The 27,961-nt window shown below is 39.7% G+C and overlaps 1 protein-coding gene across 2 annotated transcripts in view; it reads right to left on the reverse strand.

The window, feature by feature from the left end:
• Positions 1-27,961, reverse strand: part of LOC122969972 (retinoic acid receptor beta-like) — an 89,259-nt gene that overhangs the window by 12,125 nt on the left and 49,173 nt on the right. For both annotated transcript variants that reach the window (XM_044336031.1, XM_044336033.1), the window contains 2 exons: positions 19,679-19,839; positions 4,803-4,979 (listed from right to left, as the gene is read on the reverse strand). In XM_044336031.1, the coding sequence (XP_044191966.1) occupies positions 4,803-4,979; positions 19,679-19,839 (338 nt within the window). The remainder of the gene's footprint in view (positions 1-4,802; positions 4,980-19,678; positions 19,840-27,961) is intronic.

A 27,961-nucleotide genomic window follows, 5' to 3' on the forward strand; every position in this document is an offset into this window, starting at 1 on the left:
TGTGTTTGTTTTTTTAATTTTCAGACTATTATTTTCCTGATATGTTAGTCTGACCCCACACATACTAACAATTACAACCTGCTGATGAGGGCAGGCAGGCTCTAGAATGAAGTCTGAACCAGGTCTAACAAGTTTCCCATAAAGAGCAGCAGAGACAACAAGTACAACCAAAACAATGACCTTCTACACACTCAAAGAGAATAACCTTTGGGTCTCCCTGGTGCAATGCGTGTGTGTGTGTATGTGTGTGTGTCTGTGTGTGTGTGTGTATGTGTGTGTACACCTAATGAAGCATCTGATGGTGGATGTGAAGCCTACTGTAGCCTTTGAAGCCATTTGAGTGGGCTGGCTCTGACAGTGAGTGGCAGGCGTGTCTGCAACATGAAACAGAATAAAACATGGCTACTGGCGGTGACTCGCACCGGCTGGCCAGGCCCACGCTTACACACACATACACACATATACACACATAGTGTTTGATCTTTCCTCTGACACTCCCTCACCCAGCCCTTGTGCACAATATCTACGCCCTTCACCACAGAAATGTGCTGGTGAGCGGACGTTGATGACTGAGCGAGAGCCAGAAAGTCATCACAGCCGGCCTTCAACTCCTCACCTCTGTGTCCCTGGGAGTTCACTCCACTGCTTTGTCACATCTGACAAGTATGACTTAGTCCATGCAAACGAATCCATCTATTAATATGGCAATGCCACTCACACCCAACCAGTTTAAACACAGCCTGAATAACAAATAAAATACATACAGCAAACTATTCCTCATTTCATCAGCATTCATCTATCCAGGTTGTATCTGGATAGGATTTCGCCACTTTGCATTTACAACTCGCATTAATATGCATCTTCATGCATTAATCATAGATTTTGCATTCCCTCACCAAAATGTAGATCATCTTGCATGTCACCTCCTCACTAATTATTTTTATGTCATTTAGAGGCACATATACAAGGCTGCATAGAGAATTAACCACTTTCTAATAAACCACTGTTTATAAATCATTTGTAACTTTTTAACTAATGGCTTTATTGATTGTTAATAAATCATTTAATAATGCTTTATAGTCATAATCATAATAATAATCATCATCATCAGTTATAAGCAATTCTTAAGAACAACATTTGGGTTGCCAGGTTGTAGCAATGCCCTTGGTTGGTGTTTATCCTTTCTTTTTGCCATAATGCAGAAATAAATGTTGATAATCTGTTAATAAATACTTATAACTTTTTCATATTTTCTAATAAGTTATCCAGTCTGCAGCTGTAAGTCATTAATAAAAGTTTTGTAAGAATAGTCCATCAACTCTGCAGTTATCAAGCATTTTTTGAATAAGTCCGCACACTGAAAAAACTGAAACCGCAGTGTCACTGATCTGACGTTTGTTCAGAAACTGATCTGATAAAATCTTTTTGTTTGTTTTTCTGTTTGAACCTGTTTATTTCAGTTTAATAGCCTGATATTGCTTTATACACCTCATAAGTGCGTATACACCCATATATATATATATATATATGTATATGGGTACTCTGATAGAGTAGAGTAGAGTAGATACTCTGTGAAGATTACAAAAGCAGTATCTGCATTGTTTTGGTGCATGTTTGGTCCATGCCAATGATTACAGGGGTATAATAATCAGCCTAAAAAAACACATATTTTCATCAATTTCGGGTAATTTTCTGTAGAGCTCTTGAAAGCCATTTTTTGCTAAAAAAAAACATACTACAGACTATATTAGGTGTCTGATTCCCATTTCCATGTCAAAAAGTATGTCCAGTGTTTTTTCCAGAATTGACCACATTAAGAAAATGGGACAATCTCTGTTGAGATAATATAAAACTACTCATACTGCTTCTACTAATACTTATAGTACAAGTGGTACGGAAAATTTAACCCTGTATTAAAATTGAGGTCACAAACTAAAACCATATGACAAATAACAAGCCTGTCATCACTTTCTTCCTACTTTCTCTTCCTTCCTCCTCTGAGCAATGAAAGCTAATCATATCAAACCCCCCCCCCCCGCCGGTAGTACCCCACAACAGCCAAGCATGCATGAGAGAGACAGAAGAGGAAGAGAGACAGCCATTTGCCTTTTTTCCATCTCATTACTGCAGCTACATTAGTACAGTACATCGCTCCACTTAACAACTTCTAAATAACAAACAAACATTCACCCGACAGCGCAGACATTTCCGCATCTGTACTCCATAAAGAACACACAGCATCATTAACAAACGCAGAGCGACGGACTGCCTAGTATTAAAAAAAACAGACGACCGTCCCAAAAAGAGATTAGCGTCTGAAAAAATGTGCCTGTGTGTGTAATCTAATTTCCGCTACAGACAGCTACTCCACATGAAGAATTGAATTGACTAGTATGATCAATTAATCGGATCTTCCTGACTCCCATTGGCCAGCTGAGTAGGTCATCCATTTAGGGTTGAGGATTGGTCTGATGGGAGCCGAACTTGAGGTTAAACCTACCAATCCCCTGGAGATCTGAGGCTATTGACTCACCACAGAGTCTAAATGAATTCATGGATTCTTATACACCGAGGAACAACAGGGAAATTAGCAAATAAATATTAGAATATAGTGAAGTAGACAACTTCCCATCCAGTAGAGAAGTATGTTTATGTAACTGTGTTATGTCACTGCAGTGAACAGCTCTGGGAAGGTTTTTAGTTCATTACTGAATATTATAAGAGAGTTTAGGCTCTGAAGAAGCATCCAAACTGTGCATCTTGTTAAAGGGAAACTAGTTTACAGTATAATGACTAATGTACATGAAAAGGCAGGAAAATGACTTTGCAGACATATGAGAAAATATGCCAACACATTGCTCAGCCTGTGTATTGATTTGTTAATTCAAAATGTTTGGAATATTTCAGAAATGTGAAATTCACATAAGCACACCTATCAAACTCTGCAGCACTAACTAACATTAGCACATGGCTGTCCAGTGCCACAATCACAGCCACAGTATTGGTATCTATCAAAAAGTACTTTATGAACATTAAAAGTGAAGCCAGCTGTATTGCCATGTCCTTATCATTACTAAGAATATTAGCAAAATGTCACCAATTTTTGTTAGTCCAGAGATGATGTATGCCAAGTTTGTAGATGACTGGATCATGGTCTAGAAAGAGCTGACAAAGATCGGTGGATTTTTTTTTGAAAATGCAATGTGTTTGTACCAAATCAAGTGTTATTATGCTGTTGCCTAAACTGTTCCCAATGGTCACAAAAGAGCTTTCATTCTCAAGAAATAATTTTGAATCTAGAACAAGCATTTCAGAAGTTATGGGCCAAAACAAATCTATAAATCTATATTTTAATCTTGGATAGTTTTTATGTTACCACCACTGTAAACGATGAGTGTTATTTTGGTGAAACCATGTCCTTCAGCTAATCTGAGTTTCTGCAGCTATAACGTCACATTAGGTAGAAGTGGGTTGGGCCATTTAGCTAACTTGCTATCACTACTAAGCTAAATGAGTTTTGTAGTGTTTCCCAAGTCCATTCAATTAATTGTATTATTAAATATACACCGCACTAATGTTGACAGTGCATTATTTTGACAGTTTAGCGAAAAGAAATTAATGTAACTAGTGTATTTACAATCTACTACTGTTACTTACTATTGTACTGTTGTTAAAAGGAAACGATCCAAGGCTAACTAGCTCCCCCTGCAGTTCAAGAACAATATTGCACCTTATTTCCATGTCTTCTCCTGGATCAGCAACTGGTGCGGATGCTAACTTTTTGCACGGTATGTGTTAGCTTTATTTTCAGTCTGTTTTGCATCATTACATGGTAGCCTACTTAGTTATCGTAATATCATATGTATGCATCAAATGCATACTGAAGACCCTTAATGTCATTATTTCAGCGTGTATGCACAACATAATCAAAACAAAGTTAGACTTTTTATAGTATGTAATCAAGCGGCAATCTCTGGGGCTGTAAAATGAAGCCAATGTGGAAAAAACTGCAGTTCCTTAAATGGCCACTTGAGGCTGGCTCCAAAAGCTCTTAAAATGCCCAACTTTACAGCAGAAATAAACATGTTTACAGCCTGGTACAAAAAACGGTTTAGGTCTCTATAACTAATTTCCCCTTTCATGACAACTGTATGGGGGGTGAATTTTTTTATAACTCACCCGTTTAAATTTTATTAAGCCATAAAGTTATGCATAATGAAGGACATGGCTGCTTTGAGTGACAGGTCCGCCAGCTGCTAGGTGGCTTGTTTCAGCCATTCGGCCCGCCTCTTTGCCCATTTTTGATTGGCAGGGAGTTACACAGCGTCACACGCTGCCAAGATGGCGATGGCCAGAATGGTTCACTTTGAGCTTCAAAACCGCTCTTCAGAAACCAACGGGTGACATCACGGTAACTACGTCCATATTTTTACACAGTCTATGTATGTAATACACATTTGGCTAACATTGTTGGTGAAAAGCTAAAGAAACATATTGATTGGCGTAAGGAGTTTGAGGTCACTGCCAACTTAAAAAGACTGATTACTGACCAACACCTTCAAATTATAATCCATTTCTGATACTATATACAGTCAGTGTATTTTCAGCAACAACCATTCAATGTATTCACCTTCACTAATTATCTCCCTATAGTAGATTGTTAGTGGCGAAAACCGCCATTCCCGCTTCAGACTGCCCACCTAAACTTTAAAATCAGCATGATAAAAAGTGAATGTGTTCATAATTATACAGGACAAATGTTGACAATACATTTTCTCTAAAATAAAAGCAGCGACACACACCAGAATGTCCAGGCAGGCAGCTTTCAGGAGCGTGATCTGGTCCGCGATGGTCAGTGCAGTGAAGCCAGGCACTCGTTTGGCAAATTCCACGATCTTGATAATGCACTTAGTGGCCAGCTCGCTGAACTTGTCCCACAGGCCCAGGTCCAGCCTCACACGGTGATCTGCACTCGAGTTCTGTAAAACACACACACACGCATACACACAAACAAACAGAATAAGGCGTCAGACGAAGAGGCAGCTACTTTCGTCATTGCACAGACTGCTGCTAATGATCTCCTCAGTGCACTCTCTTCATTCCGCTCTATATGTGTCACACTTACATACAGTAAATAGGCTCCATAAGACCTGAGCTCTCAAAAACACTGGCAGGATTGTTGTTGTGAATACGCTGAGCTGAGCCGGGTGGCCGGGCCTGCGATAATGAGCGTAACAGTGTCAGTGGTATGCTTTGGCAATGATGGGATGCAGAAACAGAGCTGTGACAGGTAGCACAGAGTGGTTTGAAGCCAGAGGTGCCATTAATACATCTAGACGGTCCAGAACCTACACAAACACTGGAGGGGAGCGGGGAGGGGATGGAAGCCAGGGAGCAATGAAGACAGAGTGGATCGCAATGTGCAGAAAGGGGAAAAAGTGGAAGTGAAAGTGCTGTAAGACACCAGAAAGAGGAAATGACAGATGAAAGGGAGGAAAGTTAAGTAAATGAGGGTGGGGTAGGGGGGATGTAGGTTGGGAGCTGATGTGTAGGCTACTGTAGGGATAGACTGATGCATCACTTTATTAATTAATGGCCTCTGATTAAAGCTAACATGACAGCCGATGTCATCCACCTCTGATATATTCTTTCAGATTATTATTTTAGATGTTGGCAAGAGGAATCATTACAGAGTTTGTACAACTTTCAACAGCATTAGGTTTAAAAGACAGGTTTTCAAATTTTCTAGAAGCATAGTAACAAAAAGAGGGACTTTGGCACTAAAAAGACTAACATTGAAAGATATCTATTTGATTTGACTCATTTGGACGACTGAAGCTTCATATTAGCTTCAGATAAACTTTTACATTTTTGCACAGAAGGAGGACTGTGGATTTTGTCCTCCATCACTTACATTGTGAGTGCATTATGAAGGGATCTTCTAATGGTTAGTATGAACAGGAGGAATGATTACAGCAAGAAAAACCTGTTTCAGTGTTCATTTGAGCAACTGACTTGTTTTAAGACAGATTTGAAAACTGTGAACCCGTTCTTTAAAGGATAACTCCAGTTTATTACAGCTTGGGTCTTATTTGCCTTATTTGCATATTATCTGGTATGTGCCCTCTCAGCTATTAAGATCTGCAGATAGAGCTCTGCTGGTACTCCCAGGTCACGGTTGGTGACTAAGGCTGATCAGGCATTTGCTATTAGAGCTCCCACACTATGAAACTCTCTGCCTGCTGAAATCAGACACACTAATTCACTAGTGTTTTAAAAATCTCTTATTAAAACTTTGCTCTTTGTAAAAGTTTTGGGAAATGTTTGATATTGGTATTGTCTCTACTTTCTTTTTATCTGCCTTGTCTGGTTTTATTTTCTTTTTTGAGGCACTTTGTGACATTGTTAAGAATAGTGCTATATAAATAAAGTTATTATTATTATTATTGTTGTTGTTGTCAGTTGGGCCATCACTTTTATAAGTATGGGTAACAATGTACTCACAACACTACTGAGATCTGGGAACATGGCAAATTTGCAACAACAAAGTCCAACAGGGCTTGACAGATTTAGCTAAAAGTAATAGATAAATAGCTGAAATAGCAATAAGTTATGTATACGTCATGTCTAGCTTCTGCCATTAGCCACGAGAGCCAGGAGAAGAAGAGGGAGAGGACAAAGAGAAAGAAGACAGCATGATGGACACATCCAGACAGAGAGCTGGGAGAATGAGCAGCAGTTGGGGAATTGGTTGGGTGTAGCGGGGGGAGAGCCGTAGTGTGCTGGCTGATGGTTGGGATAGAGCATCTGATGATCATTTGTTTGTTTTCTGATGGTTTACATGGAACAGCCCATCTGTTCTACATGAGTGAGTCTCCACATGTAGCAAGGACACAGCACACACACTCACAGAGCAGGAGGTGACACACACCAACAGCCTGTACAGAATCTACTGTGGATACAAGTTGGACACCTGAAAAGCCAAGATGTGTTGCTGCTCTGACCTTTATACCTGGAACATCTTATGATTTTTTCAGCTTTTGACCTTTCCTGACTTTTACTGGGCTTTCAAGATGACCACACAAGGAAACAGTGTTTCTATTGTATTCCTATTTCTTTTGATACATTTGGTTCAACAGAAGACCTCAATGTGGTTTTTAACCTTTTACTACCTTCTGATCCACCTGTGTGTGACTCACATGTACAACTTACACAGACTGTATAGAGAGCTTTGACACTGTTTGACATATGTGAAATGAATATTTCTTTGATTTCTGGCAAAGAATTAATGAACATTTTGCATGACATTGTTAGTGTGTTCAAATAGCCCTACTACCATACAGTCTTACATTGTGGATGGTTTCTATAATCAGATATTTGAAGGATTGGTTTGGGCCAACTCTACAGCAATAGCTGTGTGAGCCCTGCAAACAACAACCACACTAATATATCTTGGTTAGAAAATTATGCTATCATCAGCTACGACCGCCTGATTGTGAGGCCAAAGAGCAGTGATGAGCAGAGAGAAGGTCCCCACTCAACAATATAAACTGTGTTAGATCATTGGTTGAAATGAACTGGGAAAAGCATGGTACTGAACCTACTGAACAAAGTGTTAAAACTGGCTCATTTTAATGTCAGGAGTTTAAGAAATAAAGTTTATGAAATATCTAGCTTAAGTAATAGTGAAAATATCAAGATACTTGCTGTCTCTCGAAACACATTTAGACTACTTAATAACAGACATGGGGATAGCTATACCAGGCTATAAAACTTTTTAGAGATGATAGGAATATTTTTGGGGGAGGCACAGCAATATATATACAAAGCCATATTCCCACAGTTCCTTGTATTGAGGCTCTTTTGTCAGATTCTTGTTGACAGTGTCTATAGGCCCAGAAGTGCAAGTGTGCAATATGTAGAAGTACGGATGCACAATATTATCAGCACGTCATCGGTATCAGTAGATGAAAGCTTTAAAATGAAATAGTGGCATTGGCGAATCCTGACAATTATGAGAGGCCGATATGTCGCCTTCTCCTCCACCGCCTGACTGTGCTTCCCTCGATGGACTGTGTCACCCTGGTGCTTCCTCCGCATGGCTCCACTTCACTTGGCTGCCCATCAGACCCACTGCTTCTCCCTACTTTAACCTGAATAACAAACCGGGGCTCTGTGCTCAGGTTAGATCCACATGGAAAACCGAGGCTAACGTTAGCTGAGAGGCTAGCGGAGTGTTAGCCGCAGCATGACTGGAGGGAGGCACAGCCAGCTAGCCTCCCAGCTAATGTTAGCCCCGGCTCTCCATGTGGGCCCAACCGGAGCACCGAGCCCCGGTTTGTTATTCAGGTTAAAGTGGGAAGAAGCAACGGGTCTGACGGGCAGCCGAGTGAAGTGGAGCCTGCAGAGGAAGGAACGGGACCATCACGGTGTAACAGTCCGTCGAGGAGCTGCTATGTTCGGCTGCACAAATAGGAAACACTTCGGCTGACAGGATGTATCACTCTGTTTGGAAAAGAAAAACTTTTTGGTTTATAACAGTGGTTGACAACCAGCGTATTAGGTGCATTACCGCCACCCTCTGCTCCAGAGTGTGGACCAGAGATTAAATCCTTCACATTAATCCTGTCTGTCTAATGAACTCAAAGAAAACTCTACTGCTCCACCCACTTGGCAGGTTCATTTAAATTTTAACGCTGAGCTCCTGAACTCCAGTCTTCCTAAGTTCTTCTTTCATATATTGTCTTTCTTCATTATACTTATTATAATCTATGCTTGCATGCATAATAGTCTCCTCAGCCAGCTGGAAAAAAAATATGTGCATATATCGGTATCGGCATCGGCAATTGGCCACAATGAGTTGGAAATATCGGCATATTGGATATCGGCAAAAAATTCAATATCATGCAGAAGAATTACATTCTGTGCTGATGAAGGTAACAGATATTGGTAAGGTAAAATTTATCCTTGGTGACTTTAATATATGTTGGCTGTCGGCCCACTGACATGCCCACTGAGAAAAAGGTTGAACAGCACTGCACTCATTTGTAATTTAACTCAGATGGCGAACAAGTCAACTAGAGTGTATTACAGTTATACTGGGCAAACATCTGCAACCTGTATTGACCACATATTTACTAACAGCGAATTATGCTCTAAAGTATTATCTGTCCCTGTGGGGTTTACCAATCATAATATGGCTATAACTCCCAAAGCTGGGCCTTAAGTACTGTATAAGAGGTCATATAGAACATTTTGTGAAATTGATTTTGTAAGAAAATGTTGAGTGGAACCAAGTGTTGGCATTAAATGAGGTGGAAAAAGCCCTGAAGTTATTTACTGAACTATTTCTCTTTGTGGCTGACCAACATGTCCCATTAAGAAAATTTACAGTTAGCTCTGATAAAGCATCATGGATTGATGCAGAACTTAGGGAGTGTATGTGTAAAAGAGGCAAGCTGAAAAAAGCTGCAATAGTTTTTAAGGGAATTGAAAAGTGTCAAATGTACTGTGTAATGAGCAATAAAGTTACAAAGTTAAACAGAAAGAAGAAAAAAGCATATTATCAAAACAAAATTCAGGAGAGGAAAAATGATGGTAACACTGGAAAACACTGAATGAAATAGTGGGTAGAGCCAAGAACAATGCACCTTATTTCATTGAGGTTAATGGAATTTTGTTAACCAAAGCAAAGGACATTTCAAAACATTTCAATGACCATTTTGCGGACAAAGTTTACAAGTTACGAAAGGAAATAGGCTCCCCTAGTGGAGGTGGCACAGTATGTTGTATCAAATAATAACTGATTCTATCATGAGAAACAATGTGTTTTTGAGTTTCAACCTATAGAAATTGGAAAGGCAGAAAAACTACTTGCTAGGCTAAACAATGATAAACCAGCTGGTATGGCTAATCTGGATGAACAGTTACTTAAAGCTGTAACAAATATAATTTCATTGCCAATATGTCATGTTTTCAGCTAGAGTGTGACAGGGGAGTTATTACCCCACATTTGGAAATCTGCCAAGGTGGTACCTCTTGTCCAGGCAGGAGAGTTTCTCAGCTGCCAATAGCTGACCCATTAGTATTCTTCCAGTGTTAAGCAAGCTAATGGAAAAAATTACATGCGCATAAGGCAGATCACTTCACGTGCATAACACTGACAGAGATGATCGACAAGTGGTTATCTTATTCTGACAAAAAAATAATGGTTGGCACTGTATTACTTGACTTTGGTGCAGCGTTTGATATCGTAGATCACGTAGTTTACTTATAGACCACAGTTGACTATTCATCAATTGGATGAATAGCTACTTATCCAATAGGATGCAGTCTGTGTTTTTTAATGAGTTGCCTTGGGCCACTACTCTTTTCAATATTTACTAATGACATGCCTTATGTTTTGGATAAGTGCAGTACTACTCTATTTGCAGATGATACAACTATATATTTTGCATCAAATAACATGAGTTAAGGAACACACTTTGATCTGAAGTGCAATTATTACTGAATGTAGCAAAGACCAAAAGGATGTTGTTCAGGGCCAAACAAGCCACTAATAATGCTTATCAGCTGTGCTTATCACTCAAAGGCTCAGATATTGAACAGGTTCAAGAGGCAAATTTGCTTAGTGTCACACTCAACGGGCAGCTATTATGGGAGAAACATATTGAAAATATTAAGAAAATGGGTGGAGGAATATCATGCATCAGAAGACGTCCCCCTTTTCTTACCCCTGCCTCTAGAGTGCTTGTGACACAGGCACTAGTTTTATCTCACCTTGATTATAGCTCAGCAGTCTGGTTGGGTGCAGCCAAAAAAGATCCAAATAGCTCAGAATAAAGCTGCAAGGCTCACACTGCCCTGTCCGTTAGGTGTGAGGCAGAGTACAGAGAGAATGCATGCCAGTTTCTCATGGCTTGGAGTAGGGGAGAGGTTGGCATGCAATCTAATGGGTTTCTTTGGGAATATCTGTTGTAGTAAGCAACCAAATTGTCTGTACTCACAAATAAATTATGTGTGAGATCAACATAGTCACACTACCAGGCAGGCTACTAGGAGTTATCTAGTCAAACCAAAACCCAGAACAGATGCAGTGTGCAGATCTGTAATGTATAGGGCCATCACAATGTGGAACTATGATCATTGAAGCATCCAGTAAGGCAAGTTTTAAGAAACTACTGAAAAACACATTAAAGGGGACCTATTATGCTCATTTCCAGCTCTATATTTTTATTATTGGACACCACTAGAGTAGCTTTGCATAATTCACAGTTCAAAAAATGTATTTATCTTATACTGGCCCTTTATTGCAGCCCCTCACTTCAGCTACTGTCTCTTAAAAGGCAGTCTTAGCTCCTGTCTCTTTAAGGCTCCCTCCCAATGAGCCCATTGTGTTCTGATTGGCCAGCTGGAAGCCTGTTGAGGGGCAGTCATATCAAAGTTGTGTTAAGTTACCGCCGATGCAAACCCCACCTTTCCTGCTTTACTGCTTCATATTAAAAGCTTTTAAATTACTAAATAATGAGAGACTTTTGTTGTGAAGAATTTACAGGAAATGAAATGTGTTCCTCACCGAATGTGTTCCTCGCTGAATTTTGTTCGGCAGATCAGTTAGAAATAATGCAGGGAGGAATAGTACAAGCAGAAACAGCCACAGTGATGATGGTGTTTGATGAAGAGCTGCAGACAACCAGCATACCTCCAACAGGTAAACTACTTATTTTACTTTGCCTAACTGTGTAATGGAAAAACACTCATAGCATACCAGCTCGATTTGAGTCATGGCTCGGCGTGACTACCTCCAAAACAATGGAAAAATGCCATAATGTTAGCTGAGCAGATGTCCATGTAAAGAATCAATGTCAGCTCAGGCTGAAAGTAGAAAGAACGTTGGAAACAAGAGTGTTCAGAGCAGTCTTAAGCTGGTGCTTTTTGCTCACAGGCATTACTTCTACATGTGTTTACCTCATCATTTGACACTTTGGCCATGTTTAATACGAACATCTGACATGGTAACATTATAAGGAAAAACATAAGAGGTCAATAAGGCTAACGTTAATTAACCCACCTGAACAACCACGAGGGAATGCAATTTGATGTGTTATGATGTTTTAATTTTTTACTTGATTTTTACTTGTCTTGAACATGTTTTTATTGAGACTTGTTACCTGTCTTATGTATCTTGTTATATATGTTATGTTTTGTTGTGTGTGGACCCCAGGAAGAGTAGCTGCTACCTTAATGGCAGCTAATGGGGATCCAAATAAAGAATAGATTTTATTTTCATCTTTTCTGTCATTGTGGTCATTAAAAAATAATAATTAACCATGTTCCTCTTCATCTAGATATGTTCCTTTATTACCATGAACACACATACCGTAGTTTATTTTAACTCAATTTCACACACACACACTTGCTGCAGAATTAAATGTGTTTTAATACACACCTGAAAATAGTCCCCAACAAATGCCCTATTTCCTACAGTTTGAGGAATGTTTGCTAAAAACTACAGTGAGCCTTTTCTTCAAATGAAATTATATGTATTTGTGAGCTATTTTTAAAGATTTACGTCTTCATTAGGAACAAACATAGAAATAATAGGAGATGGACTGACATATTGTTGGTTTTGATCTTTTTATGTGATTGTTGACAATGAGAATAATAAAGCCTTATCCTTCAATCTGCATGACAGACATTTAAATTACAAAGTAGAACCTGGATTTCTGAGACCAATACTAATATTGAAGAGATTGAAAATCTGACATTATATTGACAGATATCCATATTTTACTGTAACATAAACACATAACATACAAAAAAACATTTAGATAAGGATTCATTAAAGTTGCTTCTTTAAGAATTGTGACCAAGATATGTTGGGGAGAGAGAGAAAGTGGGAGAATTTACATTTGAAAAATAAATTGTAAAACTGCTCTCTGGTGGTGTACTATTCTCCTTGTGTTTCAATGAAAAAGGAAGATGACTGTCAACAAACAAAAAATAGAAATCTGTATAAGTATATACAGTTGCCAATCTAAATATTCATAAACCTGCATTATCATTTTTGGCCACTTGGGGGCAGCAGAAACAAGTTGTGAACACAACATAGACACATCATCATCTTTTAAATTGAGATCTTGAACTTGTTAGCAAACAGTTGATTATTTCCACATTCAGCAGTTACAAAGCATCATCATTATTCATTTGGAGTTGTATTTGGAGTGAATGTAAGTCCATTCAACCTCCTATAGTTTTTTATGTTTTTGGTCTCTACCAACTCCTGAGGGAAATACCTGTCTCTTTAATTGCTAAATGCTCCACTATGTTCACCAGCTAGACTACAGCTACCTGTGTCTCTTTGACGTTTGATGGTGAGCAGGTAGTGTACAGTGTCTTTTCAGAGCTTTTTCTCTGAAAACAGCTGCCTGCTACAGCCGAAAATGAGGCTATGAGAGCGTTGAGTGAACCATAACGGCAAGGTTGCAGCCAGACAAGCCTAGGGGAGCTGCATAGTCATATGCACATTGTCATTTTATACATTGTTATATAATACATATCAATTATAGCCACTTTAACAGCAAAAATATGCCTACAATCCTCCAGGTGACAGATTTGATGCTACTAGACTGATTAGCCAAACATCCATCCATTTAAACTAGATAGAACTCAACGAGTATTAAATTTAACATATAATAAAATAAAAAAAACCTGACACTAATAAAGACTAGACCATAAAACGTCAAATCTAGTTACAGGCGATGCCTTCTGAAGGCTCAAATGAGAGGATTGCAGTGGATTGTGTCAGAGTGTGCTACTCTGCCATGCGGCCCACTACTAGCTTACTTCCTGCGTTAGATCAACAAATTAATCCACCAAAAGAAATGAACTGAGGGTGGAACAGATGGACAAACTATGTACTAGCGACACTATTTCTTAACTACCTCAAACATATTTTTGGCATTTCTGTACTGCAATTTCTTGTTACTTATTGGGCGACACATATCTGTGATAAGTTAATATTGAACGATAATATCAGTTCTAGTATTTAATTGTAACAACATTTTTCACAAAGTATTGTATACCTGTTGTTTTCATACTAGCGTTTGTTTGGCCACTGTTTTCTCTCTGATTTCTCCATTATGTAACTGGCTTGGCCTGGATAGAGCTAGAGCACATAAACAATCCATAAATGACTACATAAAAAGTGTTCTTGACAGCATCAAAAAGGTTTGTGCCACTGCCCAGTCTTCCAGAAAGGTTCTGATGTGTTAGGAGTGTACACAGTATAATTCACAGGCCTCAGGAGAGACGGATACAAAGCCTTTGTGCAGCTGTAATTGATTGTTGCATATTCTTTTTATTTTCAGATCATAAATACAACTGCAAAAAGACATTGACAAAGAATGCTTTGTGTCTCCAAACAAACTCCTTGGACACTTAGGCTGTTTATTCAGAATAAACGATGAATTCGGTAGCATAAAGCAAATTGGATTTACAGACAAACAGGAGAGGCTGATCAGAGTGTGAGAAAACATGCTCGTCTTTGTGTTTTCTAGCACATATTATTGATATGATGTGGCTGAAGATGTGACTTTTTGTTTTTATTTGGAGAATGACAATAAACCTTGGTGTCAGTCTTTGCAATTTAAAATAAGTATTGCATAAAAGGATAAATAATAAATGCAATTGAAAGAAGTAATTGAGACAAAAATAATAAATTATTACATCACTTTGTCAAACCCCGAACAAAGGTAATATTAAAGTTGGACAGAAACTAATATTCAATCTTAAATTCTGATTTTCCAGTTTTAACTTTTATCAGTGGAACTAAGAGAGCATACACATATATACTCTGCAGCTTTTCAGATGAGTAGACAGAAAAAGAGGATGAAATAAAATCTGGTCACAGGGGTGTTATGCAATCAATCCATTTATGCTAAATTTAATATCATTTGCCTTTCTGTATTTTACTTGTGTCAGAGTGGAAAGCATAATGTACAGTTCCACAATAGTAATTCTATCAGTGCAACAATTCATTCCAGTTGCTTCTACTTTGCCGTTTTTATGATCGATGTTGAGCTCCAGTCAATGAAATGCAACACTTCCTGCAGATGTTTCACATAAAAAGCAGGAGAGGGTGGAATTATGCTGCTGGAACCCCTTTAATGTGAAACATCTGTACAGGAAGTGTTGAGTTTCGTTCACTTAACAGAGATCGAAGAAACAGCAAAGTAGACTTAATTGGAATTAGTGAGAGAAAACAGTATTTCTTCTTATAACTGTTTAAGTAATGACTCATTTTATAAATGCTACGTAGTAGTACATTAGACAAAAATTTAGTTTGGTTTATTTGACTTTATGAGAACGTCAAATCAAACAAAAATGTCAAGAATAAAAGAGACTTATTTCCAATTTACAATTACTTGTGGTTACTTGTTACTTTATTATGCAAAGATGACTTAGTCCAAAGGTAATTTATTCCAATATATAAAAGACAAAAGATAAACATGAAAGAATTTGCAGAGTTTGCATTAATGGAAAATTAAATTGGGTGCACATCAAAAAACAGGAAGAGGCCTGTTCTCTCTGCGGTTGGGGTAGAGGCTATTATTTGAGAATTTATCTTAAAATGAATAGGACAATGCATGCATTAGAGCTGCCAGATCTTAGCAGCATGGTTAGCTACACCTAGCCACCGACTACGCTTTAGTTAATCTTTCCATGTACTCTGGCTGCACTCTGAATGCATTCGGCCACTGTCACTGTCACTGTCACACTACAAATTGGCATCATCTTTTTTGTTGAAGTGTTAATAGGTTTTCCTCTGCATTCATTTAAAAAAATATATTAGGATAATCATAGGACAACATCATAGCCAGGATTTTAGAAATGCTGATTTCACGAGTCCATTCTCCCAACATTTCCTTTGAATATTGAGTCAGACATATTCAAATTATTATTATTTAAATTTATTATATTTAATAATCCAATTAAGTGTTAAATTATATAGGTTAAATTCTTCCTTCTCCACATTGCCAGGAATAAGATTCTGGTGCAGAAATGCTGAATCCTGTATTTATTGGCCCAAAAGTAGTTAAATTTAAACAAACCAAGAATAGAAATACTGAACTCAGCCTATAAAAACCTTACCATCTTTAACCTTTAAATTGTAGAATATAAATTTGGCCCATTTTCTTATTTGCATGTGTTTATTAAAATCCCCTTAATTCTCTAAAAGTAACAGAGGACATGATTTCTAGACAGGGAGAGCTCAGACAATGATCATGTGTAGGAGGGTGATGCAGGTTTTACAGATGCTTGAAGCTGTTGAAGAAAAAGAAGCAGGTGGAAAAACCACCGACTAATACCAGATTCTTTACTGAAAATCCAATATACGCTCAATATGTTGGCAAACCTCAATATCAGTCTAAGCCCAACCCCAGGAGCTATTTTAATGTGAGAGGGCTTGAACACAGCAGCCCTCTGAAGTGACTGTGGATACTGCCGGAGCAGCCCTCTGCCTCATAGCACATCAATCCCCTTGAGGTTGTTACTGTTAGGCAGTTAGCAGCATGGCTGCTGGACACTGTCATGGGGAGACAATCTATTGTGTGGCCACCCGAGAGAGAGGGAGAGAGCGTGGAGAGAGAGAAAGAGAGAGATCATTAAATATGATCCGGGGTTAAGTGAGAGGCACATTAGGACCGTGCTTAAATCACAGACAACGAGCTGCAGTCAACACAACAGCACTACGGACGCACATTCCACTGATTGACGTCCAATCTGATGGGAAAGGAGGAGGTGGAGGTGCCAACACATGGATGTGTGTGTGTGTGTGTGTGTGTGTGTGTGAGTGTGCGAAAGAGAGAGAGTATGTGTTTGCACAATCCACATATGTTGGGGGTTGGCGGTGGCTGATATTAAAGCAACTTATCTTGTTCTTCCCTCTGGGTGGAGAGAGACAGGGAAGAAGAGGGTGGAGAAGAGGGAGCTAAGGAAGGAGGTGGGGGGGGGGGGTGAAATAATTCGCAGTTGGATTTTTTTTTTTCAAGCACCCCCCCCCCCCTGCAATCTCAGTCAATTACATGAGTCCCATAATTCAATAGAGTGAAACAAGGAAGTTGCCAGGGAATTCTAATTTCATTTAAGAACATTTATCTAAACAAATTAGACAAGTTGCGACATTAGAAAATAAGCTGGCAGTGTAGAAATGAGCGCTGTGCAGTACATCAGCAGACTGGCTCGTGTGTACAGATGCAGAAAGGGAGAAGCAGTAAGAGCAGCCAGCACCTGTGATGAATAGCGACGTTGGATCATGGCTGTAATGTGGCTAATATCTGCAGGCTGGGTCGTGTACTGCACAGCAGACGGAGCCGCCGGCCACACCGAGCGCTAATGCTTTATTTTGTCTTTGAAACTGCCAGGCTCGTTTTTCATCACCATCACTGTCAATGAAGCGTTATTCATTGTCGAGCTAAGCCCTCTCACTCGCGCAGCTATCTCCGCTAACCCAGCAATGAACTCCTAAATCACTGCAGACTAGGATTTGAATATTTCACCACATAATTGGAGCTTTAACCTAATCTAGGGGCGCGGGAGCTCCTCTTCTGTTTCCGACGAGGAGGACTCAAAAGGCGCATCAGGATCCAATCGCTTGTAATAATGAGGAACTTCTCACAGTCTGTGAGCAAGCATAATTACCACTGATCCAGATTAAGGCTTTATCTGAGGCCCGACTGCCACTCCAACAAACAGCAAACACTGGCTTATATCATAACCGGGGAGCAATATTTTTGCTATTATGTTCCACTATTTTCAGCTGTGGATTTTGCCTCAATGCAGACTGTTTATTTTGTAAAATCAGGAAGTGTCTCATGGGAGAGGGGATGGGATGAGGGCGGAGTAGAGAAGGGTTACAGCGATTAGGTGCTTTGTGTCGGGATTGAAAGAGGGAAAAAACACAGCGTTATGGAGATGGGAGCTTACTGTACATTGAAACGACAGCAGCAGCAGTGTACAGCTGCACACAGAGGAGAGCTAATAGCTGCGCTGTATGCCAATTTGCTCCATTTTTGCACCACTTACCCAACTCCTCTCCAAAGTTTATTGTCAGTGACTGAATGATTTTCATCACTGCAACAAGAAAGACGTTACTGTGTATTATGGCTGCTCCGTGGATTTATTTATCCTAGTATAAACAGTATTTTACATGATTGACAGATGTCATGAGATTTTCCAAACTAGCTCCATCAAATCATTAAACGTACACTTCCTCCTTCCTGCTCTCAAACACTCCCCACAGAAGACTTTTTGTGGCGCACCAGTGTCAATCACAGCTCACTCCCGCCGACTGTAATCTATATGTAAGTCAGCTTAAAAACAAACACATTAGAAACTGTCACCTCCCTGCACATTGCTGCCATGCCTACGTGCCAATCAAAGCGTCGCTATCTCTCCTTGCGATCGAGCCATCCTGCAGCTCTAACCATTTGCCTGTCAAAGCATCACAAAACTCAGCTGAACAAGGGTTTGCTGTGTCAAGTGCGGGCTGGTATTCACTTCGGAGGTTCTCTCGACATTTGTATGACCTCCAACTTTTGCACCGAGTCATGACGAGTGCAGAACTGTCCCTCAGGGAAAACAGGAGCTCACTGTCACTAAGTTGAGGGGAATGTAAAGACCTTCCCACGCAGGGTCGGCCGCTTCGAGACCGGAAAACAAGGGACTGATGTGTCTGACTGACAGAGATTCTTCTTCAAGGCCCCTGCGTGGATTAGCATCCCCTCGCTATCTGGCCTTTCATGGGTTGTTAGTTTAGCACAGGGCCTGGCGTTTGAGGGTTTGGAGGGGACGATAAAGAACTCTCAACCTTGATGTCTGGTGGGAGATGACAGGTGGAATAAAGCCCTCACAAGCCTTGACAAGCTTTCTCGATACACCCAGCTTAGCTCCGTCACACATCAGCCTGCGTATTCCATCGCTTCCACACCCGGTTTGATTTACAGAAGAAGATAATGACGCAAGTTGGATTAGCTGCATTTATTCCACTTTTCAAATGTGTCAAAACTGGAGGCTGTCTCAAACAGAATGATGGGCAGTGCCTGGCTCAGAAGCATTTCCCCAATCAGGGTTTGGTATTGGCAGCTGCAACGACATCTCTTTCTAATTTCTCCTCACTCTGTTGCAACATACAGAAAAATACGGGTAAACAAATCCTGCTATCATCTCGGATTCATCTCACCAGAGGAGCTGGAAGCTATGGTGTGTTAGCTGTGCAGTGCTGTTATGATGCATGCCTTTTACTGCCTTTCTATCACACTTAATGTCCAATCAATAGCTATTGAGAAAAGAAGAAGTGTTGGTGAGGATTTGCCTGGACAGTCAGCGGTGTACATCTGGGCTCTTGAGCTGCATTAGAGGGGGATTTAGAGTACAGTACAAGAGATTGATTATCATTATGAGCTCTGCACTCACGGCTGGTTTGCAAGACCGGATCAAAGAAGCACACTGTGCCATCAGCAAAACAGGGTCATGGAGTCAAAGAAACAATGTAGCTCTGTTATGTTTATGATTCAAAAGAAGCGCAGACCGAAGTTGAAAATTTTCATTGATCTACTGTATAGATGTATATTTGCAGAATGATGTTTTTTCAGGCACAACAGGACAGTGGACTCACCGTGGTGTATTTGCCAAGCTGGCAAAGGGAGGGGAAGGTTTCTTGATGGGCCTTTCGAATCTTTTCAATGATGGTCTCCAGCTCGGCTGTCAGCTCATAGCTCTCTGCCAGCTCCGGCTTTGGGCTCTCCTTCTTCTTTTTATTCCGGTCATTTCGAACAGCTGAAGGAGAACAAAGGATTAGGATTAGCATCAACTATGAATAGCAGTTGCAGATACGGATGACTTGATCATTGTAGCAAATGTGGATGTTGGTGGATTGAAATAAAATAAAGGACAACCTGAAGGAGGAACAACAGAACTTTGTTGCTAGTAAGCATTTTTATTACTTGTTATTTTTCAGAGATGCAGCAAGTTGTCAAGCTGTACCTTGAGACCTTACACAAGGACGGAAAGTTTGGAGCTACAATCTGCTCTGTCAGCTCAACGAGTCTCTGTAAGTTTAGAGCCAATGGCAAAGTCTCAAAAAAGAGAAAACAAAAGTGACTCAACTCAAAAAACTCAACGCTTCACAAATGGATTATGTGATTCTAAATTAATTTCCTGAATCAGTTTCCTCTTAAGAGCTAGATTTGTGTTAAGTTGAGGTCTACACTAATATGACATTAAAACATGGGTGTTGATACAACATAAGGGCAACATTCCCGGTTCTATTCCCTCGATGGATCTTCTTTCATTCCCTTTATTTATATTGGGTGATCCAATGAGAGCAATTCACTCTCCTCTGCATGGGTGCTCTCTTTACACAGGACAATATAAGCAAAGGCAAAAATCCATCTATATATTGGATTAATTTTTTGTATGTAATACCCTCTTCTCCCCCCATGTTTCCTGTGTATCTCTGCATTCACAAATATGAAAATGAAAAAATAAAAATGAAGAGTTATTCCATCAGAAAAACCCCATAAACAATGTGAATAACATATACATTGATATTTACCTAGCGAATAACAAATCATAATGACATTGCACTTTGTAGCTTTCATAAGTCTAACAAAATATTCAGAAATGTAGCCTACATTTCTGTATTATTAATGTACTAACCACTAAAATATTTAGTTTCATTGATAAAGGAACTGTGACTGAGAACACGTACAAGGAAATAAATAAAGCATTTTTTGACTCCTGAGTAGTGTTTGCAGAGCTTACTGTCAGGCTGCATATAGCCCCAACAAAGGCAACCAACCACAGGGTTAGGGCAGGCCTCAGAGGCAAAACCCAGGGCATAAAAAGTCTATCAAACACTCACTACTGCTCACAAAGCCTAAAGGTACCCGATGGAGTTTTTAACCACTAGTAGCACTATGGAGCAATGCTTGAAGAGTGGGATCCTGTTAAAGGGGGCATATTATGCTTTTTCTGGTTTTCTGTTATTTATATACTGTTATGTTGGATATCTATGCTAAACATGGTCAAATTTCCAAAACTTGAGATTAACATATGTAGAAATGCTCCCTGCAAGTCAAAAGCTTGAGCTTCAACCTGCTCTGAACACTTTGTTTGCAATTTTTTTTTCTACCTTGCCGACGAGCTGACATTGTCACACATGTCTATAAACGGCCAGCCATAGCCTTGGTTGCTAAGGTTGTTGCTAAGGTTTTTCCATGTTTTCATTGTCCACTCTCATATTTTGGATTGGATTTCAGCTCAAACATGTACAGATATGTTTGACAAGTTGACATTTCAAGTAAAGAATGAGAAAAAATAGTGAGATCCTACTACTATAGTTTGTTTCATGGTTTGTTGATGTAGCCTCCAAAGCCAATGGATGTCTGCTGAGGGGAAGCTTCAGAGAGCTGGCCAATCAGAAACAGTGGACTCATCAGGAGGCAGGCCTTAAAGAGACAGGAGCTAAAATGACCTGTTACAGACAGAGACTGAACTAAGGGGCTGTGTAAAGGGTCAGTATGAGTTTTTGAACTGTAAATCATGCAAGATATTCCAGTAGATTAAAAAGATTAAAAATGCAGACCTGGAAATCTGCATATGTCCCCTTAACATATACATCCATATGCGAGTACACAGTCCTGCCAATGGTTTCATGCTATTCCAATTATTTACAGTTGCTGGTGCTGACGTGCTAAAAAAAAGTAGCAGTGTGCCATCTTAGCCAAGGAAGAAGAAGACTGCAAGCTAGAAGATATGGATGTAAACAATGTAGGTTTCAATTTCTTCCAAAAATCAGCTCTCCAAATGTTTTACAAGAAAAAAAAACAGCTTAAAAAGATACACACATTGTATCCTGGTGGGAAACAGAAACTGTACAGCATGCATTTAATAGGCACATGGTATTAATTGAAGGCAACCTACATGAGCATATCGGTTTTTTTAATCAACCTATATCCTCTCCCATATTGATTATGGACAGTAAGGAGAGTATGGAAATTACACCGTTCATTGAATATTACACTACAGGTAAATGTAATAAATGCTTCAAAAAAATCCAATATAAACAGGTGTAGAAACCCCTAAGGAGAGAGTCCCACTGAACAAAGCAGAAAAGTGCTACAACAAAGCCCAGTTTGTTGTGCTTGTTGTGTGTAACGTGCACCCTGAGAGACCCGAGTCCACAGAGTCCTTTGCTTCATTAGGTGCAGATCTTTGATGTCTGTCACAGCAGGAGACTCAAACAAACCAACCAGGTTTATTACTCAACACACAGCATGATGATCCCAACATCACAAGTCTCTGATCAGCTGCACACTCCCCTTTAAAATAATAAGGAGCAGAGCTGGAGAGAAAGAGCCTAGGCCCATTGTCAGCACTGAGACACCCAGGGGACCTTCCCTGGCTGACAACACAACAGCCACATCCTCTGCCCTAGTTTACAGTAAAAAACCTTTTATATTCAGACACTAAAGCCAGGGTTGGAAACCTTTAAAGCAGATCTACAAATAGAGAAAAATATATATATTTATTTATGAGGGATTTTGTAAACAGTGGCCTATTTAAAGAACAGAAAACATGCTGAAGCTTACAAAACCTTGCCTCAGCTTTTGTTGCACCACTGTTAGCATATTTCCAAACCCCAAAAGGTAGTGTATAAGAGAGCTTTGGACTAGTGTTTTGCAGAGGGACCCAGAGACAAGTGTATTCATATACTAACTGCGACATACTGTACACAAAGGGTGCAGGGAACACAAAATATAGGCTAGAATGTTGTTTGTAATGTTTTGCGGCACAGGATAACAACATGAGAAGGACAATATAGAAGTGACTCCGCTTCTTTTGAGTTGTTCCAAAGCCTGAAGGCCACAGAGCTGAAGGTTGATGTTTATAGTAGGGCTCAGTGACTGTTCAGAAGTTTGAATATGAGGAGATGAATGTTGTAATCTAGGTTTTAGGGTTGGAGTGGGAGAGAATAATCACAATACATTTTATTTATATAGCGCTTTTAACAGCAGAATAGCAGGGAGGACACAGCAGGAAAAGTAGAAAACAAATGCAGTAAAAGAGAATAAAAAACATAAAGTGAGTTTCCATCCAGCCTTTTTATGCTCTTTTTCAATTTGGAATTAAAAAACATGAGTGGAAAACACTGGAAATTTGAAAAAGGTCAAAGTTTTACGCTTGGATGAGGTGGAAAAATTGATGTATGGATAAAAGCAAAATGCGATAAAGTGCAATGGAAACAGATTTAGTGAACAAATGAAAGGAAACATGTGTCTAAAGCTTCCACGCCACTGGGCAGCATTCAATATGTCTAAATAACTGACGCAGAGCTGTTATCAAAACGCTTCCAAAAGCAAGATGATGTCAGCTCTTCTCTCCATTTGCACTGTCCATCACGCTCTCCATCACCACCATTCGTATCATGTTCTTCTATCGCTTCAGCTTTGACTTTCACTCTATTAATAACCTCATCGCATGCCATCCTCTTTTTGTGGTTTACTGCATTCAGTAGGAGAATCAGCGCCACCAAGTGTTTACTTTGATGGGCTCAACTATTAATATTCGCAGTAGTGGATGGAAACGCACAGTGGTTAGCATTTTTTAATTGATTTTCTGAAATTTCGGTTAAAATTTGCGCTACATTTGGATGGAAACCTGACTATAGTCTCATTTAAAAGTATCAGACTAAGAGCTGAGCATTCGTGGAGGGCCTTGTGAGTGATGAGGAGGATTTTGAATTGGATGCTTTGAACTGGGAGCCAGTGAAGGTTGCACAGAAGTGTCTACTGGATGTTTGCTAGGTCATTCGTCATATCAACTTTATAAGGCGATAATACATCAGCGTTGTGTTTATAACTAGAAAAATGATTCTGATTGAAGTCATTTCTATCAGAAATATAAATCTGTTTGGCTTCTTGTTAACATCACACCATAATAAGATGTTCTGATGGATAAAGCCGCTGGTGTGTATATCATACTCATAATCAGTCTACTGGCCTAATGACTGGTAACTATTTTTAGCTCAATGCAATCTATATTCTCTATCTGAGAGTCTCATGTGTGATTAGAGTTAAATCTGCAAATCTCCGTATAGTGTGTTTTTTGTGTCAGTTTTGGAAGTGACAGTAAAATGCGTTGAACATTTTCCACCATCACCGGCATCAAACTCCATCGAGGCAGACTGTTGATGGTCAGAGAGGTTATGATGTTGACCGATCGTAGGGCTTATCCCTATAATCAGGCATTAACCCCAGATCTCGTCTGTTTTATCAACAACGCTTTATATCTCTAAACTGGTCTCTCCTGATTAAAAAGATGCACTCTGACTGAGTCGATAATTCAGTAAAAAAAAAATCAGTCACCACCAGGGAGTCCAGATGCTGTTTAATTTTTACATATAGGACATATTACGTCACACGTCTCACATATTAGCTCTGTCTCCACATCATTGAACCATCTCAATACATCAAAGTGAAAGAGGAGTCAATCTAATTTTCTGTTCCAGAGAGTTAGACTGAATGTTTTGGTCAGTCGCGGCTTCCTGCTGATTACTGTCACTGCTGAGAGGCAGCCGTAATGTGCTGACATTAATCACTCTTTACACTTTGACCTACATGTGTGACCTATATGCCCGTTACATGGCTGTACGTATATGTAGGAGACCTCCCGCCACATCAGCTAGTATTATACAGAGAGGAAAGCAAACTTTGACAGTGACAATATTAATTACGTCACTAGGACAGAAGATATGAAACAAAGGAAAGGGGGATCCTTGATCAGTTTCCCGAGAGTCAACATAAGATTTTAATGGTATTTCCTACTTCACACCTAGCAAGAGTAATCTTCAAAAGATGTAAAATGAAACCAGTGATGGGAGAATTGATCCTAACCTTGTCCGTCATCATGGTTTGTAGTGTCAGTGTGGGGGCAGCGGAGGGGGGGGTGGGGGTGGGTTGATTGACAGAGGATAGAGAGCCCTGGGCCTCGCTCTATCAGCTCTTCCACAGAGAGCAGCTGCCATCGCTGAACACAGCGGCAGCAGATAAAGCAGACAGCATAGTAGTGATTAAGAATAGAGCAAAAGCCCTCTACACCATCTCTTCAGTGCACAAAACAAGTATGGGCCCAATGCTGGCCTTTTGTTAAAAACAGATGTGGGCAAATGTTGATATGATTTAAACAAGAATTCAAGAGAGATTAAGAAAAAAGTCACAAAAAAATATAGAGTGGTTGAATCAGATGACAATTAAAGCAGCTGCAACTACACAGAGTTTTTAACTGGTTATGAAACAAGTCTCATGATGCCTCCATATGACCTGCATAAGCAAACGAGACCATCAGTGAGAAGATCGGTTATTTCTATATAATTATTAATGTTAATGCCTGCCATCGGATCAGATTCCCCGTGAAATCAGATGAAACGATTTACAGCAGTCAGACCAGAAGAGCCTGTTTACATTACATGTAACACTGTAGCATGAGGGAGTATAAAAACGTTGCTAGGACAAGGGGAGGACATTTCTCTTCCTTTGAACATGTTAAAAGTAAAGTTAGATTTGTTGTCTGCTTCCCGACTTATTTTAAAAAAGACCAGAGGAACAGAGAGAGAGAGAGCGCAAGCAGGCTAAGAGCCCGATAGAGAGAGAGAGAGAGAGAGAGAGAGAGAGAGAGAGAGAGAGAGAAAGAGAGCAGCGGTGGTCGTGCGAGCTAGAGAGTGAATGAAGAGAGCAAGTGGTGGTAGCAAGAACAAAGCAATGAAAAGCACAAAGCACAAATAAACACACCCACACCTCCCACCTCTACACAACCCTGTCGGAAGGTGCTGAATTGCCGGATTTGGTGTCGATGCAGCCTTACATGTAACTTAGGTGTATGAACAGTACTAAAAGAAAGTTTCTTGTTTCCATCATATTACAATTATTAATCTTAAAAGCAGATACATGACCTCACTGCTATGCATCCTATAAACAGCTGTGTTTAAAAAGAAAAATAGTATTAAAAATAAGTAGCATCTTTCTTTCACTTGCTTCCTCAACAAACACGAGGCGGTGGTGCTCATGGAAAATGCAGTCTTCATTCTTGGAAACACAGTATCTGAAATTGTAGTTTTCACCTACGATTTCTTACATTTCTGATGTGAAATGTCTGAAAAATCACATGTTGCTTACAGTATATCATGTGAATTAGTCAAATTTCACGTGATAAATTAACATATGAATTTTATAGGGTGAATTGTTGTGTATTTTGAGGCCATGTACAGACCATACAATAATAATGCAGTTTCCAAAAAATTCCTTTCGTAAAATATAGGATTTAGTAGAGTATAACACCAAATAAAAATAAAAATTGTGTCGAAAAAGTATGATTAGAATTAAATGTTTCATTTATGTGTAGTCAAACAACTTATGGGTCATGACCTTTAATAAAAGGATGGAGTAAACTGCTCTTACAATGACTGAAGAATGATTGATTGATTTATTTATCTTATTCATATCTCTTTTAGGGTATAACTCACAAGTCAAATGATGCTACGTTCTCCTTTCTGTGACATCTTACAGTAATGTAACATAGACACACTGTGTATGACATATCTGTAATTTCAGAATTTAAAATACACTGAGTTTTGACTCCACTGATGCATCTCCCTAAATACTGGCAATTTTGCTTTCCTCCATACTAACACTTACTCATCAAACCTAACATATCTATCCCAGCTGAGTGAAGGAGGATTTTCTTTCTGTTATGCTCAAAATGCCACAGTAAAAATGCATCGTTTTGTTTAGAAAGATCATTAGTTGTAAAGTGTTGAATAAAAGACCTAATCTCCCAAGGCTCTGGCTAATTCTTAACAAAATGCTGCTGTCAGTGGTTAGTGCCCTCACTGAGAGAGGACATACACAGCCATGATGGTGAGCAAAATCACACAGTCCGCGATCCTCTCTCTATCAAACAACCAAAAAAAAAAAAAACACACAAAAACATGCTGCTCAATGGAAGAGGGGGATGGTACAGAATAATGGTATAGAAAGGGGGATGGTCCACAATCTGTTCACATGTGTGTGTCTGTCATTTGTCACAGTGGGGTGACAAACTGTGTCTGGCGAGGGGGTTGTGGTCCACACAGAGGCCGGCGAGCCACGAGATGTGATTTAGGAAGACAGCGACGTGGCAAGAGCACCCCCCGCCCACCCAGGGCAATCAATTACCACTGCACTCCAAGCAAATTACTGCGAGCACGAGCAGATACATCCAAATGATGCATCGGACAAGAGGCCATGAAAATATATGGCTTTTTAATACCCACAAAAGGAGCAGAGGGAACCCATCCAGTGCAGAGCCTCTCATCATAATGCCTGTGATCACTACTCCTGACTTCCATATTTTTACTGGTCTATAAGAGTATGTTTGGCTCCTTAAACACTGTTCTATGATTTTTATGGAACAAAGTGGACGTTCAGATCGAAACAGCACTGTGTTAAAAAAAAAAGAGAGTAAGGGCCAAATCCACAAAATGATTGTGTGGCTTTCGCCGCTGTTAAACCTGTATAAATGACACAAAAAGATAGCGTTTGATTCACAAAGCACCCGCAAACTGCGCTGCTGAGCAAATACCGTCATGGTGCGCCTTCGCCATTTGCATGTCACTAAATTAGGTAATATTCCTACATTCGGGCAAGATTGGCCTCTTTCAGTGCAAATAAGCCTTGTCGTAAAAACAGTCCAATTCACAAAGACCAGCACTTATTGCCACATGCAATTAGGGTGGAGTTATAAGTATCAAAATCTTCAAGCTTGTGAGGCTTGAATGATATCAATGGTGAAATCTTCACATCTTCACTCAGACATTGGGGGGGATCCAGTGGGTATGGGGTGGTAGGCTTATCTCAGACGT

Source organism: Thunnus albacares, chromosome 19 (genome assembly GCF_914725855.1).
Source record: "Thunnus albacares chromosome 19, fThuAlb1.1, whole genome shotgun sequence".
Taxonomy (NCBI): domain Eukaryota; kingdom Metazoa; phylum Chordata; class Actinopteri; order Scombriformes; family Scombridae; genus Thunnus; species Thunnus albacares.